The 19936-nt window shown below is 48.1% G+C and overlaps 1 protein-coding gene across 1 annotated transcript in view; it reads right to left on the bottom strand.

Annotated features, from left to right (window-relative positions):
• Positions 1–19936, bottom strand: part of CACNA1C (calcium voltage-gated channel subunit alpha1 C) — a gene marked incomplete at its 5' end in the record, with an annotated part of 495815 nt that overhangs the window by 9787 nt on the left and 466092 nt on the right. Inside the window, 10 exons of the mRNA XM_082498635.1 lie at positions 168–302; positions 1451–1578; positions 3013–3114; positions 5307–5409; positions 7211–7307; positions 8678–8805; positions 9706–9871; positions 10673–10764; positions 13956–14021; positions 17682–17810. Of these exons, the coding sequence (XP_082354761.1) occupies positions 168–302; positions 1451–1578; positions 3013–3114; positions 5307–5409; positions 7211–7307; positions 8678–8805; positions 9706–9871; positions 10673–10764; positions 13956–14021; positions 17682–17810 (1146 nt within the window). The remainder of the gene's footprint in view (positions 1–167; positions 303–1450; positions 1579–3012; positions 3115–5306; positions 5410–7210; positions 7308–8677; positions 8806–9705; positions 9872–10672; positions 10765–13955; positions 14022–17681; positions 17811–19936) is intronic.

The raw sequence follows: 19936 nt of genomic DNA, 5'->3' as shown, positions 1-19936 counted from the left end.
AAAAACTGTGCAAAGATCTCAGGATCTGGCACCCTGAGTCCACTACTCTAGGGTCTAGAAAACAAGGAGGAGGGCCCAGCTGAAATAGAGTGCATAAAAGAGAATGTAGTGCTCTTTGAGCTCAGCTACTGGTCTAGCCTCAGCTTGTAAACTTGTTCACCACCTACCCGGAAGATATCATCTTCAGAGGCAGCAGAAACAGCTTCCTTCATGGCCTTATCTAGCTCTTCTTCAGCTGTCAGGTCTCCAGAAATTGCTCGTCGGATCTCTGGCCCAATGTCGTGAAGTGTGCGCAGACCAGCCTGCAAAACAGCAAACTATAGAGCTTCATATCTCCGACTGGGTATATGAGAAATAAAAGCAGTGCTATTTCTTCCTAAGCACTGTGAAGCCCTTTCACTTAATATAGCATCCCCAGCTCCTAGAAAAACACCAACAAATTCTGTTCTTTCATCTCCAGCTTAAAGAGGGAAAAACTCATAGCAATTCAACGCAGGAATGTTTGTTGCTAGTCCCCTGGCTTCATCACAACAAGACATAGACATAAATCCACAGGCTTGACTAAGCAAGTCTGCATGCTTTCAATTTTGGGTTCTGAGATCCACAACCAGAAGCCCTATAGCAGCCACAGTTCCAGCTGAACCACGTACTTGGTACCTCTAAAAATATCTTCTTTTTGATCAGCAGCTTAAATATGTATTTTATAGCTAAACTTCTGGCATCTGGACCTGGACAGTCCTCAAACCCCTCACTGACTGAAATCCATTCCAGGGAGTCCATCCAGGAAGGTAAGCTGTGGTTATGCCGAGACCTCAGTCTATATCTGTGGCTGTGTCACAGCATTTTTTAGATTGCTGGAACTGTGGAGTCACCCTTCTTCCTTACTGTACACTCAAGGGACGTAAATGGTGCTGCTTGTACAATCAATGGGGCTTTTTCCTTCTTTCACACAGCCTGGTAGCCCACCCAGTGAACGTGTAGCACAGCAGTGAACAGATCCCAGGTCTTAGAGCCTGGTGTCCTCTCCGTTGGATGGCCTTAGTATCCAGGTATGCTTTTTGCTTTTTAACTGATTTTTCCTCCTGGCAACATGCTCTCGCTGACGCTGTTAGAGTGACTCCCCTCAGAAAGGGTAGAATGAATGTGGTAATAAGCAAATGTCTGCTGGATACTTTACACCAGTTCTCTAAAAGGAGCCCAAATTTCAAATATAACCAGCAGATTGATAAACTGTGGATATACCTCACTTGTGCCTTCCACCTCTAGAGCTAAGGGATGTGGCCCATGGTACATGCTTGTTTACCCAAAAGAATTGATGTGGCAATTCAAGGGGTCTACAAGCTCTTTTCCAGTGGGGATAGCCCATTGCAGCCCCCAGAATGACTGAGAGGGAAGTGGGGTCAAATGCCTCTACTGTACCACCCCTGTCCGTCCTGTGCCCGGTTGTCACCTGCAAGGAGAGCGCGTTGCGCTGGGAGGGCTTGCCCACCAGTCCCTGTTCTTTACGCTTCTTGAACTTCCGGAAATACTCCTGAATCAGGAAAGTGGCATAGAATTTCCCAACGGTCACCTCGTCATCTGCAAAGGGTTTTAAAAAAAAAATAAAATTAAATAAGCAACTGGTTTTAAACAGTGTATTTGCTAATGTGAGCCTTGCAGTTCACAGCAGAAACACTAGGTACTGCAGTACAACTCTGCTTTTTATGGCATCAGGATGCAGAGCTGAAGGAAGGGATTGCTCCACGGCCAGAGCTTGCTATAAGTAGTCAGGAGGAGAGGTGCACATGGGATTTGGATAGACTGGCTCTGCTGGCACAGAACCCCTATAGCTATGCGCCTCTGGATGTATGTTGTTTATGGTAAAGTGTCTCTAACATTTGCAGTCTTTGGTATTGGTTTACAACATAGGATCTTGCTATAGCAGCAGACTCCCAGTCTGGGTCAACACACGCTGCTCTGTCTTGTGATAGCCTGGGGTAAGACACACGCAGGGTCTGGGCTCACCAACAGCATCTAACTAACCATCCATTCCAGACCTGATCTGGAATTCTCTGCATTGAAATTCTGTCTTGTGCCTAGCATGGGTGTGAGCAAACCAAAGTGATCACCTCTCCCCAGAAATGCAGTCCTTGCTGTATTCTCACTCAGTACAAACTGTCAGTGAGCCAAAATGTGCATTAAGTTTTTATCCAGGCAACTCTCCTCCCTTCTCCAAACCCAATGGAAATTTTATAAGACATGATCCACTGACTTCAGAGCAGGCTGAGCAAGGTTCAGGATCTGTCTGCAACTGTTAACCAACTACCAAGGGGTGTTTTGTGCTATAGCCCCTGGAGCCACCGGGAAGGTCAGCGAAGGCCACACTGGATGTCTGTGCACCTCAGCTCCCAAGAAGCTTAGCAAAGGAGTGTCCCAGAAGCCTGGTAATTACAGCCTGCCAGGGACGCTGCATAGAAACCCACAGCAATTTGTTACACTAGTTCAGACTGGCTAAGGAATGTCTCCAGGTATCATAGTAGAAAGCAGTTACGTGAGTGAAAAAAAAGAGTTATATGCCATAGTAAAGGTAGTTTTGCTAAATATGAAGGGGTCATGAGATGCGGCTGCATCCTTAACTTGAGTGTAAGGCCATATCTCTTATTCAGTCAGATAAAGTCCACATCATCCTCCCTGGAGCCTTAGCTCTGCTTGCTTCCTTTGCCCCCAGCAGGCACCAGGTAATGTCCAGGGGAGCAAATTCCTATGATCAAACTGGAACAAGATCTAGGAATAGTGGTTTCTAACTCCTATTTATACATCTTTTCTTCCTTTCCTGATTTCTCAGCAGTAAGAACGTGATATTCATGTTAGTACAGGCAGAAAGAGATCTGAGCCTGATGAAATACAGGTAGCATCTTGTAGAAGAAAGCTTGTCCCCCATATTCCACCTGATGATCATGAGGTGCAGTAGGACATGTCAGGTGGGGAAAAAGACAGAGACATTCAAAGTCTGGGACAAGATCCTGCACTCACCACCTGCGGGGGGCACCACCTGGTCCAGCAGCTTCATACTGGTGCGCTTCCAGATTTTCTTAATTATTGCTCTCAGCTCTTCGTTGGCTTGCTCCAGGTTACCTGCAGGGTGAAAATCATCAGAGACAGGAATTAAGCAGACCCTGCAGAGGAACAATTTCATGTCTGGCATGGCAATCTTAGGAGGAAAATAACAGAGCTTTTTCAGTAGTGGAAAGTTTTGGGCAAAGAGATGCTCTGACCATTTCTAAAGCCCCCTCACAGCAAGAGGTCTTCTTCCTAAATATGCATAGTCATCTCAGGGTAGGAAAGTGACTGAGTTACTGATTCGTAGTCTGCAACAGCCAGAAACAACAGAACCATGGTGCTACTTCGTCCCAAAAAGCAACAATCTCATCTAACACTTCAAATTTTAATTAAGATCCAGTGAAGGTTGAATATGATGAGAACAGAGGTCAGTTACTGGGAAACTACAGCTTGGAGAAGACAAATAATTGGTGGTAAAGATGCACCTAGAAATCTGAATACCTGGGCCTGCCTGCAGCACTTCCCAAGAACTACCTGTTGCAATCCCTGCCTCCCAGCAGATATCAAGTTCTTCACATGGTGCCAAAAGTCTGCCTTGGAGAGCCTGCACAGTGCTCTGACAAGGCACTCCAGGCATGTCCAAGGCTTTCACTATCTAACTCAGAGGACTGTCCCAGGATATTTGTGTTTATTCTCTAAAGAACAGCATAGGCTATAACAAGCCTTTTATGTAACTGTCTGAACTTAGACATTACATGTTCCTCCAAGGGGCTCTGAGCTAAATGAGACATTAATCAAGCCATACTACCCCTCGAGAGTGCGTGAAGCAGGTTTGGTTTATATCCTTTCCTTCTAGGTACTCATTTCCTCCCAAATGACTCACCTTCGATTTTATTTCTTGATTGAGGTACATTCAACCCCCTTATAATTGAAGCTCTCTTCTCTCCCTATGTGTACTAAACCACTATCTTCTCCTTCTAAAGGTGATGTTCCTGTAGCTTTTCTTGATGCTCCCAGCATTAAGGCTCCTCAATGTGCCGCACAGGGCTCTGCATGCCAGTAGCTCCCTTAATGGGATGCAGTGAAGATGCATCCTGACACTAAGTAACTTACTGAGGATCAAACAGGTGGGCAGCATCAAAGGCAGAAATCTGACCCAGGAGGGCTAATTCCAAACTCCTGCCCTAACCACTTACAAAAATCCTGCTAAGGCAAGAAAGCAAGCAGTTTGAGGCTTTTAGGTGGTTTCCCAGGAGTTCACTGGCAATGACTTGGAGAGTTTGAGGCAAAGATAGACAAGAAAAATTGAGTCCTTTTTGGGTCTCTGTTTCATAAGACACAAGATGTCCTACAGGGGTTGCGGTTGGCTTTTTCCTCAGGACAGTCTCTTTGGCTACAGTCAAATTCTGTTTAGCACAACATCCAAGGCCTTAATATAATTTTTAAATTTTACCACTCTTTTTGGCTCAGCTGTCAGTATAATCCTGGCACAGTAAGCTAGGGTTGTGTTGGTCTCTGCTTTCCCATGCCTGAAATGTAATGCAGCCACTCCTGAGCTAGAGGTATTTAGCTGTGAATCACAGACCTACACACTCTTTCAGGGCATCTCATTATTACATGAAGCCAGGTTTTGACTCAGGACCAATATCTTTCATTACAGCAGATGACAGAGTGCAACAAAGGGGACAAGCTGAGCCCAAAATCTTGTCTGCTTTCCCCAACTATAGCACTGGTCTATGCAAAGCTGTTAACAGTCACTTTGCTTCTCGTCTGTCTTTAGGCTACAACACTGGCACTACAGTGTGATGTTAACTCATGCTAATGGAAGTGCAGGGGGAGTTTCAGTGGGGTGAGACCCTTGAGTCCAAGCTCTTTTGCCTGCCTTGGATTGGAAGATCAGTGGCAACAGAGGTCAAAAAGCAGCTGGTTTGCACAAGGGGAGGCTTCTTTGCCCTTTTTCCTTCCCCTGGTTGCTGTTTGAGCGGACATTGATCTAAAACTTTTAACTTTGAGACCACTGTAAAGAATGCAATCAATAATCTGAGACAATACTATGGCAATACTTTCTAAGTAACTGGAAACACTGTTCTCTCTCTAGAAGATATTCCTCCAAACATCTTTACGTTGCTTTTTTTACCATGTGCTGCATATGAGTAACTGGGATCATTTTACACAAGACGTCCTTATTGCTGTATTCCAGCTCAGCACGCTTTAGTGTGAACACCACTCAGCTACCTTTGTACCCTTGTAGTCAGCCAGCTTCTTACCTTCTGTCTTGATCCTCAACGCTGTTCTGACCAATGCAAAGAGAGTGGCATTGAACATGACAGTCCCGTCACTGTTCAGTGGCATATTCATGGAGACAAGGCGCTGTGGAGTAAGGAGAATAAAGAGAACGATCATACTGCCAGCACATGGACTGAAGCATGCTCTTCCTTATGCCCCCATGATGACCTCCAGACCTGCCACCCTTCTCATGTGAGCATCCATGGCCTGTGGATTTAGTTACACAATTATAAAAGTGCTTGTCCTAGCCACTGATGGTCCCAACCATGGTGTGTTTGCCCTTGGGTCTCTCTTGCATTGCTAGATACTCTGTTTCCTTCTGTATGGCTATCACTTTGTAACCTTAATTTTCCCCAGTGGCCAGTGGGCATTTGCCCACAGTGTATTTATTACATTGACAGAGATTTGATCTAGTCCCCAGATCATTTGGCTTTTAAATGACACCTTTTTTTTCCTTATGAGGAGCAAACTGATTTCTTCATACCTCGTGGGACACTTGCAAAGTCGCCTGTACTAAAGCTGTGCCTGGTTCAAATGTATATAGACAGAGAGCCAGGGTCTTCCTTTATATGACAGGCTTGAAGAAAGGGGATTAGCCGAACCTGAAAGTTGATCTGCTTTATCAAACAAGTGCCCTTCTCCCTTTTAAAACAAGGCTGTGTCTGCCCTGCAGTAATTCTGTAAAGCCATGTAGGACAAAGAGTGAGTGCTGAGTGCTGTTGCAGCTGCAGGTCAGTGAGACCAGTGACACATATCTGAGACAGATGTAGCAGAGTCACCAGATCTTACATCCTTACTTCTCTCTCAGGAGGTAAGAGACACCAGGGGCTTAGTTCGAACTCTTATGCTTTCAGGGGTTGGTTTTGTTCGAGCTCTGTCTTCTGACACTTTCATGCAACAGGCCTTGTTCAGTACCAGTTTGGAAGAAAGGGTGTCATCCCCCATCACTACCAATGCAATCATGGACTGGGGGGTTTGGACCAGATCAAGATAACAAGCAATTGCGAGACTGCAGATGGAAAGGGATCGACAGTAGGCCACAGAAGTCATATATTTCTGTGTACAGGCCCCAGGCTTTGTATTTTGCTCTGGGAATGATATAAAAACAACTTCAAGCGTCACATACAAACTTGCAGGGAGATGAACAGAGCACCTCAAGTGAGGGAAGCATAAAGGTTATAAACATGTCATTATTCGCTAGAGAGAGCCCTTTTTCATAGCTGGAGTCTCACAACCAAAGAAACGAGTGAGACATTTTCACAGAAAACCTGTCCTTGCCCTTCCTGTATTTTAATACCACGCTCACCTTGCCATTTAATATTTGTCATTATTTAAGCAAGAATGAGACATAACACCAGGTTTTTGGTGCACTGCTTAGTCGAAAGAAAATCTCAGAGGGATTTTTACTTGCACTGTTATTTCTATCTGTCCCGATCTGTCTCGATATGTGTGTTTGTGGTTATCAGACAGGCGTGTGGTTGATTCAGTGCTGGGTATGCGAGAGCTGTACGTAGTTAGCATGGACGCTCTCCTAGCTAGAGAGAGGGCTGGCCGTGCGCCCATGCCTCTTGGCTAGCGGCCAACACGCCTGCTGGTGGCCCTCCAGCGCTCGGCCGGGTCGCTGCCGCCCAGAGGAGCCGGTGAGGGGCGCGGGGCGGCCGGGGGGAAGTTGCTCAGACCCGTAGGGGGCGGCCGCCGGCTCCGCCGCGGCGGGGCAGCACACGCCGCCGCTCCGCTCCCCCGGGCCCGGCGCCAGCCCCCGGGGAAAGGGGGGGGGGGGCGGCCAGGCCGTGCGGCAGGCTTGACTAGCAAACGCCACGGCGGGCTTATTTAGCTGCTGTGATCGCCAGCCTTCCCCCCCGCCCCGAGGCGCGGCGTGCCTTACTTTGCAAGCCACCCGGTGAGGGCAGAGCTTCCCGAAGCCCAGGGGGGGCTGGATCCGCCGGAGCAGTGTCACCACGTCCAAGTGTTTGATCCGTCCCCTAAAGAAGAAAGCACAGTGAAGGTCGCGTCCTTACCACGGGGCCACCTGCCGATCCGCCTCCTCGGTCTCAGGGCTATAGCAGGCACAGAGGTGCAAAGGGTCTCTTTCCCCCCCCCCCGGCGCTTTACCTCCCCTATAACTAGCCCCAAGCCACTGTCTTTTGATACTTGTTTATGCTTTGGGCTCTTCTCACTGGAGCCAGGACAAACCAAAGTGCTGAATTTCCTCCACAGCAGCTGTTGGGTTTCTTTTAAGTTCTGTGAATGGCATCGCAAAAGAAGAATTCTCTCGGGGAGGGAGGAGAGCTACCAGAGCCAGAGGTGGGGCTTCAAGTGTGGGACATGGATGGGGAAGAGAAACAAAAGAGCTTCCCATTCATGGATGGGAAGGAACAGGATGTCATCTGGACTGAGCAGCTCTCTGTTGTATGGCTTCAGCCACTGCAGTCTTGCCTTCAAACAAGCACAAATAGTAGCATCTGTTTTGTTAGCGAACGGTGTATTTATTAGAATTCTTTGTTTATCCCCTATCCATATTAAAAGTCTCTCTGGCAGTCACTCTGGCAGAGAAGAAGGGTTTCAATTTACGCATCACTCTGATAATGTGACGTGGCCTCACATATTGCAGAACCCAAGCCCAAATTAATCTTGACACTATGTCTCCTAAAGAGATCTGCTTTTAGTTTACACCAAGATCTCCTTCCACAGTTTTTGCATGACGAAGGGGCCTTTGCAATTACAGTTGTCAACTGTACTGTAATGCCACAGGGATCTAAATGCACTTTAAGCCGAAGCATGTGTCAAACAGAGCATATAATGCTGAATGTCAGTTAAGCCCTTGTGTGAGTTGTTCTTGTGTAGCTTTAATTCTCTGCGAGTCTGCTGATGTGAATAACCCCGCAGACAACGTAATGCAGCCATGTGAAGGTACAGGTTGTGATGGGCCTATATGACACATGACAAAATGGAGATTTGAGTGCAGCAGCTCTACTGTGAGTAGAAAGTCACATAGAAGAGTCCCAGCTCAATATCCCAAACACATGTAACGATAAACCAACCCACTAACCTCCTTTGCTCAATATCCTACTGCCCTTCCCTGGAGAGTCTTGTATCTCCCCTCAACTGAAAGCGGAGCGATGTCCTGCCAGGTAACAGTGCAGCCTAAATGCTGAGATTTTTGTGTGTATCTTTGCACTGCTGTCTTATGGATTCACCAGCAATACCTTGTGGAGATACCTATTTTGGGATTAGTGCAGAAAAAAAGTGTTCCTGCAGGAGGAACATGGCACTTACTGCACTGGGTCTAGAGAACAGAAAATAACAGGCCTGTTTTCCCGAGGAGCTCCGATATCCATGCTGGGTTACTTACTTGGCTTCAGGGTCATACTCTGCCCAGATCCTTTTAAACTCATCCAGGTGGTGTGGTCCTAAAATGGACCAGTCCCGTGTCAGGTAATCAAAGTTATCCATTATAACAGCTACAAAAAGATTGATGATCTGCAAACAAGGACAGAGATGACTTGATGGATGAGGCAGGTAACAGCAGACTTTACTGGGTTCTCCATTTAAGGCCTGGATTTGGACTTGTAAAACTAGGAAGCCATTGGAGGTGGGTTCTCTGTTTCCCCATGGCAGCCCCCCAGTTTAAATGGGAAGATCCCAGGGGTGGGATATTCTCAGCTGGTCACATTTTTCTCTTCCCTACTGAATGGATGAGGCCCAAGTTTGCTGAATGCTTCGACATGTTGTGATGGCTTTTTATTTACCTGTGTCTTTGCCCAGCAAAATGGGGTAGTGGTGGGAGAACCTGTGATTTATCCTCTACACGCAGCAGGGCTGAGATAAAAGTCCTTCCTTCTGGCCCAAGACCAAAACTTTTAAAATGTTGCTGCTGTTCACTGGGAGAGTTTTGCGCACTGATGCCAGCTGCAGAGCATGTGCTGTCGCTCTGAGCAATGCCGCATTGCCAACACGGAGCAGATGCAAGTGGGATATGTGTATTCTCACAGTCATTCCTGCTGGCAGGGGAGGAAAAACCTGCTCAGCAGCCAGAAGGAAGGTAGGAGGGAAGGTGGGAAGTGTGGCTGAGGCGTTGCTAGCCTCAGCACAGCCCACAACACGCTAATTTGGTTTTCTCATTGAGGGGGAGGGGAGGAGAACACTCCTTTGCTGTGCACAAAGGATTGGGATTGGAAGCAGAGCATCCCCCAAAGCTGGAGGGAGGCAGGAATGGCAGTGACCAAGGGAGTGTTGTCACTGAAAGGGAGCTGCTGGGAAAGACCCCATGGGGAGATTTCCCCTCCTTGAGATCATTCTTCTGCTGTGCAGTGCTGATATCTGGGGAGGCAGGAGATCAGCCTGAAAGAGGGCAGGGGTCGGTGGCTGGGGCAGACTCACCAGGAAGGCACAGAGCATGTAGAAGCTGATGAAATAGAAGACGGCAAAGCTGCTGCCACAGGAGTGATCGGCTTCGGTGGAGTTGGCCGGCTCTGACTCTGGGTCGCACTTCTTGTCTGGGAGACATGCCAGCATGATTTCCTGCCAGGCCTCACCGGTGGCACACCTGGGCATGGCAAAGGAAGACAGCAGTGATCTTCAATGTGAGAGGGACTGGCACTTTAGCAACCTATTCCTGCTCCTATGAGCATTAATGGGAAAATTAATGGGAATTTTGCCACTGAGGTCAATTAAGAGCAAGTCAAGCTGGTGGCTGGGCTTTGACATACACTGGTATACTCTGCTCCTCTTTTTGGCTTTGTTGCCATCATCAGCGTCTTGTTCCTGACTGGCTTTGCCTACTCTGGTTACGGGGCTGTCATGCTCCCACCAGCCAGAGTCATTGAGATGTGTGTGAAACGGCTGTGGATTGCACGAAAAAACTCCTTGAAAACAAGGAGAGAGTGTTGAATTCGTGCCAACTCCCCACCCCTTCAGCACACCTACCTGGCCCCAGCACACCTGGCCACAGCTGGAGTAGGATGATGTGCTAAGCTGATTTGGGCATGGCCATGCCAAAGCATGAGTGGGAGTTCATGTCCCTTTCCCTGCTAAAATAAGCGGGAAGTCATACTGCATTTGAGATGCACATCAACATTTGAGAGCACTGAAAACTGGCTACCTCCCTCCTGAGTAGGAGGACTTGCCTCCCTCCCCAGGACTGAGTGTTGGCCAGCGTCAGCTGGCAGGGCACAAGGCTTAATGGATCGGTCATTTCATCTGATGTTAACTCCTGGGCTCCCCCACGAAGGGACAACATGTTTCTACTCACCTTGTGAGCATGACACGGAAGAAGGAGATAAGCCGTGCCCAAGAGAGGGGAATCGTGCTTCCAGACTGACACAATCCGGAGCTGTCAGACACCTACCTGAAAAGCAGCAGCACTGCCTGGGGGAAGGTCTGGAAGTTGTTGTTGCGGTTGATTTCTGTGGTATCGTTCAGCGCAATTTTACCAAACACCTGGCAGAAAGCAGAGGTCTTTTCAGGTTAGCCCTGCGAAATCCCCAAACCTCTTGTCACCTGTAGCTCTTGGCCCCACCCTGACTCTGATATTTAACAGAATCTGCTCTTCTCTTAAAAAATCATTTCCACAGGTCTTTCATATTTGCTGTTGCTTCCCTTGCTTGTGCTTTACTACCAGAAAAGCACTCCTTTTATAACAAGAGGCATCTTTTGTTAAAACAAGACATCCTTCCTTCTTTCCTGCACTGTGAATACATGATACGGGGCCTTATTTTACCAGGCACTCATATGGGGAGGGGGTCCAACTGAAAGAAATCAATAACACAGAAGAAAAGGCTCCTTCTTTCATTGCTTATCTGTCCTCACCAGGAGGAAACGATAGCAAAAGACCAGCAGCTGCAAAGCCTTGAGCTTCCATCTCTGTGGGGTGCCTTGGATCTTCCCAAAACAATGTAAAGTACATTGCCTTGAACGTGGAGATTGTCCAAATGCTTGCCCTTCTAGTAGCCATGTCTGTCACCAGCAGGTGTTTCAGGTCCCCCCTCCCCCTGAATGCAGCAGTGTGAAGATGATGACGCTGTATTTGCCTAGGCAAGGATGGCTTACAGCTTCCTTCTGTGCCCAACCAACCGGCGCTGCACCAACTCGTTGATCCAGCCATAGGACGAAGCCTGCAGCCGCCAGCAAACCTTTTTAGGGACCTGTCCTCAGATGTGAAGCCCCCAGTGGAGAAGAGTTTCAGGCTTCTTTGAAAAAGTCTTATGTAGCTTTGGTACTTTCGGGCATCAGGACCGAGAGCTTAACCAACCTCGCCTGGCAGAAAGGTCTCTGCACAGCATGGTCAGTCAGGACTATTTATTCCCCATCGATAGCAACGTGACAGAGATCTCAAGGACCGAGAGCCGTAATCTCGTAGCCAAAATGAGCAGCAGGAACAGAGCATCTCAGAGGGAACATGAAGCTTCTTTTCAAGCAAATGTCACTGGTAATTAACACCCCAAAGGAAACAACAAGGTGGAGAGAGGCAGAGGGACAATGGCGGGGAGGCCATGCCAGATGGGAGGGAGGGTCTGTACACGGCAGGCTTTCTGCAGGGGTTCCTCATGGACATGTGGGCCTTCCCCAGCCCCAACTGCTCCCGCGCCGTGGGTAGCAGTGACAGCCCCAGCTGCACTGAGGAGGAGCAGGAGGACAGATTAAATGTTTAGAGGCAGTTTGAGCTGAGACAGCCCATGTTTTTCATTTCAGGCAAGCGTAGGCGAGGGAACTTCCCATGCTGGAAGTCTAGTTTTCCTTTCAGCCCTGCAGATTCCCTCACACAGGAGGCACTAGCAGCAGCTACTAGGGGTGCTTTGCATTAGGCACCTATGAGGAGCTGCAGGTAGCAGTTCCTCTCTCATGGCCTCTCCAGTCTGTGCCTCCTGGGCCATGATATGAGTGGCTTCATCCATCAGCATCAATTTGGATTTTTCCACTTGGGCACATTAGGTAGTGAGGCCTGAATGTTGTTACGCTCCAGGTCAGGGCAGTAGCTGAGATAAAGTGGTAGGTCTCCTTTATGAGGGAAACTCTTACATTTTCATCAGATCTGGTACATCTAGTTTTTTAAGGTAGCTGCTTAATGGAGTGAAGAAGGATTTTCCTTTCTACGTGTCTCTGTGTGAGGGAACTCTCTGTGTCAGCAGGTTCAGGAGAGCAGCACACAAAATGTCTGAGATGCCATTTGGACAAAAAGTGATGATAACAGGTCTGTGGGCTCTAAGCTAAGAGGGAAGATGAGAAAAGTTGGTTTTCTCATTGGAAGACAGGAGGGCAGCAAGCAATCTACTAATCTAGATCAATGTGAAAGACAGATGTATGATCTTCAGGCTGCTGAGAGATGACTAAAACAGAGGCTTGAATGTAAGACAAGGATTAAATAGCCAACTTAGAACTAGCTCACAGAAAAGGGAACAGAATTACAGAATAAAATATCTAGCTGTGGCAGTGCCCTGATCATTGTAGACTCCATCTGCGTGGGTGACTGGAAGCCATTTTTAATGCTTTGTGTAGCTATATAACACTAGTGTAATATTCTCAAGTGATTTTCTGTATAGCACAGGTAATCCTGTAAGATCTTGGCCATTTGAGCTAGGTAAGTATTAAAGGCAAAACTGGCAAGTTTACAGTATGAGCCTAGTAGACTAAATGACATTTAGCTGTAATTACTGGGGGCAATTGAGATAACCTATGATAATTCAAGGAAAGATTAGTTTTATTTTTCAAACTGGGGGAGGATAGATGGAGTCTGTGAAAAGATGTGATTACAATAACAGGAAACAAATTAAAACAAGGTCACAGAGGTCAGATGAATTTTGTTACAAATTCTGTCAGCATTGTGAAACCAAGCAGCCTGTCACGTTTGAAGACCTCTGGAAGCAATTATGCCATGCCTTTCTATACTTTGGTCTCTGGCCCCAGATGGCTGACTTGTCTGAGATCTTTGATTAACACCAAAGTGGAAAGCGAAGCTTAGTTTGAACAGCAGTACAGCAAATGAGGCTAGGACTGTCAGAGACTGTGCCTATATCACATGCTTTCTTCAATGGTCTGTATGCAACATCAGTTCCTTGCACAGATGAATGCTCAGGCAGGTTCCAAGTTCATTTCGTAAACCAAGTAGGATATGTATCGATGCAGCTTCCTGAAGAACTGGCACAAACACAGAGTGTTGGTACGTTGGGTCTGATCCCATATTTACTTTCACGGGTGTAAATCAGAAGCTGCTCTTTACAACTCAGTGGAAGTTACATCCGTGTGAAAGTGATGCGAGAGAAAAAATTAATTTGTTTAGTGCAGCATGGCCATAAGCCCACTGAAACAACTACTTTGAACCAATAAGTGAGGCAGTAAATCTCCTTTGCCACCACTGCTGGGTATTCCTTTGCATGGTCCTTTTACGATTTGCATATTGCGTTCAGCCATTAAACTTTTTTTTTTTTTTTTTCCTGGAGTGTGTTGTGCTTCTGTTGGAAGTGCATAGGCAGACAATGTTTTCTAACCAAGGTTAGCTACTGTCTTACCTTACTGGATGAAAACATTCTTGTAAGCCCCTACAACTACATATTGATCTAGTTACTTTATAAGTCAGTTCCCAAAACTCTTAACAGGAGGAGACAGACACAGTTGAGCTCTTTAGCATCACTTACCTGCATCCCGATCACGGCGTAGATGAAGAACAACATCACTATTAAAAGAGCCACATAGGGGAGAGCCTAGAAATAAAAAAAAAAAAAGAAAAAAAGAACACTGTGTGTCCACCGAGCCGGGCACAGAGGAGCCTGGTTCATGCTCCTGGCTTTGGGAAACCGGGCAGAGGCTGGCCCCAAATTTAGAGTCTGTAATTTGACCAGATTGCCACTAGATGCCTCTACAGTCCCACATTTCCTTGCCCTCCCCGCCACCACCCTGCTGCCACCCAGCTCAGGCAGGCCCTAACTCTGCTTCTACTCGCGATGGTGTAGATTTGCTGCCTTCTAGTCAGTCCAGCCCTTGACGGAGTGAGGAAAGTAAGGCCAAAACCAGCATCTACAGCTGCTTGCCAAGAGGAGACAGCTCTCATAACTAGTATCATTCTGGCACTAATGGCAATGTGATTTTTTTTCTGGATCCAGTCTGGCAAAATCAAAAACACAACAGCTGCAAAGATCCAAATTCAAGGCTTCTGCTACGATGGCTGGTACCACCCTAAGTACCTCAAGCAGCATCAGCTTTGTTCCCTGTTCAGTGTTAGGTGTCTGTGATGGTGTCCACAATGCACTATGTGTCTGTGATCAGCTGCTGAAGAGGAAATGCAGAGCCCTGATACGCAGAGCTGCCTCGTAAGCAAGAGGCCAGTGCAATCAGCGAAGTGTTGAGTGCCATCGGTTTCCTCCGCTACTAGCAGGAATCAAGGGCACAGCTTGGGACCTCACAGGCTCAGGCTTTTGAGGAGGAATTTTGGACTCTGTTGCTTTTGAAATATATAGTGCTCAGACCAGATATTTCCAGACCTTACTTCAGTGGGCAGACGGATACATCCTGAAAATGTGAGTACAGTCTCCAATCTGGATTTTGAACACCCCACTTCGCAGGGTATAAAAAGCCTACAACAGTATTATTTTTTTAAAAAAGAAGATTATTTACACATTTTAAGTTTATATCTAAATTCAACAGAGCTAAATCATACAGGAAGAATTAAGGAAAAATTTCCACTGACCACTTTGACTAAGATCTGCAGAAATCATCTCAGAGATCTGAATCTTAAAATGGCAAAAATTCAAACCTTTAAACAATGTCTGTAATCATTATCTTGAGGCTCAAGGACAGATTCCTGTGTGTTTTATGGGGAAAGACAAATCTGTATGGCTACTCCACAACGTCAATAGAGATACATCAGCTCAGAACTGGGGTCCAAACATTTTGTGATGATCTAGTTGGGACTTGATACACAAAAGACCTAAGAAGAGCTCCTGGGATAGTGTTCAGGCAAGACCTCAGGTCATAACCATACCAGTTCTTCTGTCTTTCAAATGGGGATGGGAAAAGTGTCTTCTCTCCTCACTGTCTGGCCCTCCACTTTCTTTCCATGTTCTTCCACTCAGCCCATTCCTCTCCACTGATGCACCTCCCTACTCATCTCTGCCCTGTATTCCCCACGACTCCTTCATCTCCCCACCTCCCATATTCCACCCTTCTGGCTCTGTCCTCCTCCGTCTCATCATTCCCTGGCTTTACCACTTTGTCCTTGTGATTCCCACGGCCTTGCCTTGCCCTCAGCGCCCCTCTCACTTCCTACTCCTCCCACCCGCCAGCCTGGGCTCCGTTGCTATCTCTGCAGGCGGAAACCCCGCTGAGCATTTTCCCACCACACGCTCCTCTGACCAGTGCCCCAGCTTGTACGTAAGCATGGCGTGCCATGCACAGGGCACATGGTAGTTACGGTGGGATCTGAACTCCAGCCTAAGTTTGTTGCTTATTAGGCTGCTCTGTGTGAGCAGAGATGCTTCCTGGAAGCATGTGGGGACACGGAGAAGAGCCTGTGCCAGACAAAGTCTGCAGGGATCCCAGATTTTGACAGTGGGAGTGGCTGAGTTAAGAGCTCTGCACAGTGGCTATTCTTAGCTATGCGAGTAGCCTCCCAGTAGTAGCAAGAGGAGGAGCTCTGAGGAGAGAATACCATGTTATAAATGGCTGAAGGCTTTCAAGAGAAAAGGCACTGCCTTGCAGTGCTTTTTTTTCCTCCCCGCCCCCCCTGCTGTGGAAGATACCTCCCTCGATACTTTCTCCCATCACCCTACAACCCTGCCTAAAAGTGACTCTCCAATCCAAGAGGTCTGAAGGTCACTGGAGGGAAGTACCAGGCACTCCCTTTCCCATCCATCTCATCCTCTCCAGCCAAGAGCCGTGGCAAGCTGAGCTCAGGATAAGAGGGAGCTATTGCTAAAGAGGCTGGAGGGGCACAGGGGCAAGGGGAGGAGAAGCAGGAACTGGAAAGTGTGACTCTGTCCCCTGCATCAGGGATGGCTGAGCTGTGCCAAGGGAATTTCATTCCCGTGCATGCAGACAAAATGGTTCCCACTGCAGCCGCTCAAATAACAACCTGGAAGTTAGCAACCGTGTAAGCAATGGAAAAAGTCACTTGTAGTACAGACGTGTACAATATTAGATCCTCTGGCAGTCAAGGAGTGTGCAAATGAGATTCCCTGGCCTGAGCCTGGTGGTCTGGCTACTGAGACCACCTGAGAGCTGCACTAGAAAAGGTCCAGATTGATCCCTGGTGTACACATGTGCTACTCCTGCTGACGGAGACAGCAGTCATGGTCATCCACAGCACTGCAGGCTTTGGTCCCAGCTTATGTTGTAGCTGCTGAGGTGTAAGTTTCAAAGCGTGGTTCAGTTCCTTTCCTGTTTGAGCCAATACAAATGCTATAGACCATTTAAAGCCTGAATCTGCGGGATGTATGGTTGCTGCTTCAAGACTTGTGTGTTGTGCAAGTTACTCTTTCACGCTTTTGTCCAGTGGTGTGTCCTGCATCTTTTCTCATGTTTAGACCACCATTTGTATTCCTGTGCTGTCTTTCCCTGACACTTCCTCCGGACCTACCCCAGCTAACATCCAGGTTGTGCTGGCCCACTAAATCCAGGTCAAGTACTTGTAAAATGCAGGAGTATGCCATGCTTAATCTCTAACTATCATTTTTCTATATGTGGCTAGCTTAGGGGCTGGTTTAGAAGCAGTTTCTCCAGCAAATAGCTGTCTCTTGGTGTTTTGTTTTCCCCCAGAGGTGATGATTCTTATCCAGTCTGGTCTCCCCTATCTACTCTGGCACTTTATCTGCCACTGAAATGCAACCTGCCTCCAGGGAAAAAGCAGCAGCAATTTAATAACTTGGCGTTGTTACCAGGGCCAAAGGTGGGGGGCCAGAAAGGTGAAAATCTTCCTGGATGAAAGCATGGGTACCACACACCTCTAATACTCACTGGAAATCCTCAAAACAAGGCTTAAGGGAAACTTAATTGAGACCCAGGCCTTCCCCATAGCTGCATATTTAGCTTAAAGCAACAGATATAAAATACAGCTAAAATAGAAAAAAAACCAAACCAACCAAAACCAGAGGGGAGACTGAAGGGTTATAGAAAGGCAGTAATTGAGTTGAACTGAACTATCAAGGCTGTTCAGGAAGGTCTCGAGCAATTATTCATGCCTTAAAGAGGAAACTCATACCCAGGCAGTCATCTCCTGCGAGCCCCGTTTACTTGAGTCTCATTTGTGCCACGTGTCACTGGTGTGCACAGCTCCGACCAGCTCATTTGGGAGAACCACCCCCACCCCACCAAGGGGAAAAAAAAAACCCACAGAATTAGCTCTTACTTAGAGATAAGTGAAGGAATACCTGGAAGGACTTGATGAAGGTCCAAAGCAGTGTCCGGATGCCCTCCCCTCGGCTCAGGAGCTTCACGAGACGCATCACGCGGAAGAGTCGGAAGAAGGTGATTGAGATGCGAGAGTTTTCCTCTGCGTTCTGGAAGCCATTGGCACAGAGGCAGGAGTTACAACAGCACGGGAGGAACAGGGGCCCTGGGCCACAGAGGACGCTATGCCGAGAGCTCACTGCACTGTTCCTTGTCCTGGTACCGCTCCCTGGGCTTGCGCTGCCCCGGCACCCCAGGGATGGGCTGGGGCTGCTCAAGCCTGCCCTCCCTCCCATGGTGGTGAGACTACTCTACAGGGGCTCTTGAGGCCATCAGCCTCTCCCTTCAGGTTGCCTGGACTTCGGGGATTAGCGATGTGTTATGCTATAAATTACATCTTCTCCACACATTGGAAAGATGCAATTCTCCTTTGACATTGTACTGGAGGAGAAAGATAATTTCTCTTTTGGCCTGTCTGGGATGTTTTACCCCAGCAAGTGCCTCAGCCAGCAGTTCTGGTCAATCTGGTGCTGGGTATCAGCCACGTGCCGCTCGCTCTGCTGGGAAACAGTAGAAGGTCCCAGGTCTGTCCTGGGGTGCGAAACCCTGCGGGGACATGGTGTGCACTGCCCCTGCCCAAATGTCGGCGTCACGGGCACGGCTGGCAGCCCCGGCTGCCCCTGCGCCACCATGGCCATGCTTCGGGGTGGCTGGGCCCCGGGCGCTCGCTCCCGCTGCTCTGTGTTTGGGCCTCTCGCATTTCTCATGACCCCTTTGTATTTCCCACAGTCTGCGCACTCACTTTTGTTTTTTTTCCAAACATTTTATTTTGGCTCACTGCTACTGTTCAAGCGTGCAGTACTTTAAAATAGTCTTTCTTCTGGCCTGTGTTGTTTTTTTTTTTTTTTTTCCTCACAGCATCTGCTTTGTCCCTAAAGCACGTTCCCCTGGGCCTGTAACCATCTCTGACGTTCCTCAGCCTTCACACGTCTGAAGGCAACATCTGTCTGAGTGCTATGGTGGCGGCAGGCTCACCTGGGCCTCGATGAAGGACCTGCTGCTGCCTAGCTCGAGGGGAGGCGAGGCTGTGTTTCCCAGTTCGTCAACCCCCTAAAATACTGTGTGAAGCCTGTGGAACTGGTGGTTTCCACTAGCAGCTCTGTGGGAATGTGACCTCCTGTCACAGGGGGAGATAACACTGTCACCCTGACGCTTGACCTGCCATGGAGCGAAGAAGTGCACAGAACTCCCCTGCTCTGTCCCCCACCCAGGCTGCAAAGACTGCAGTTTGAGTCTAAATGCCACCGAAAGAGCAACATTTAGGAGGAAGAAACAGTGCAGATCACCCCTGCTGTTAACTACTCATCACTGTGTAAACCAAGAGAGAACAGACCTTTTGGATTTCCTGTCACCGGGCAGCGAAAACGGCAGCTGCTTGCCTGTCTGCTCCCGATCAAACCCACGGCACGGGAACCGCCGGGATGTACCTTTCTGGGATTACACGTCCAGATGAGGACACATACCTGTGCGCTGTTTGTGCTCTTGTTTCCAACCCAGGATGAGCAGGTTGGCGCTCAGCCCTGTCGGCCCCTGGCTGGGTTGGTGCCCCAGCTCCTGCTGTGCCACCGTGGGGGCTCGCAGGGACCATAGCTGCTTGCTAGTGTGTGCGTGTGTGTGAACCCCGCTCACGCAGAAAGCACAGCGCTATGTGCAGTAGGTCAGGATTGCACCCCAGCTGCCGTTTGTCTGTCTGTCTGTGGTGAATCACCGGTAGGTATTTTGGGTAGCTTCCTCCCCGTCTGCAGCACAGGCTGACGCTCGCTGCCCATGCAGTAACAGGGTGAAAAAGATTAGGGGAAGAGGCTGCGTCACGGAAAGGACTGAGTGCTCCCTACATCTCACATCGTTCTCATTTTCTGACTTGGACAACAGGCTGGGGGCTTCAGTGAACTGGAGGGAATTGCTCTGAGGTGAAGGAGGAAGAGCAGCCTCAAAAGAATCAAAAATCATGGCATTCAATACTTTCAGCACTACAGGCCCACAGGGCTACTTATAAGGTGACACATCTCTCCCAATCCTACAGAAGTCCAATGGCCTCCCTTCCACTTTCTATAAGAAGCTAAACTCCAATCGCACCTAGAATAGAACTGAAGTCCAAATTTAAAAATTGTTTGGACAGCAGTACTGCTATGGTTGTGACCAAAAAAAAAAAAAAAAAGGCGTTTTAAAGTGTTTT

The sequence above is a fragment of the Vanellus vanellus genome (assembly GCF_965231255.1).
Source record: "Vanellus vanellus genome assembly, chromosome: 1".
Classification (NCBI taxonomy): domain Eukaryota; kingdom Metazoa; phylum Chordata; class Aves; order Charadriiformes; family Charadriidae; genus Vanellus; species Vanellus vanellus.
The sequence above is the reverse complement of the archived record's forward strand: the minus strand, read 5'-3'. Positions and strand labels throughout refer to the sequence as shown.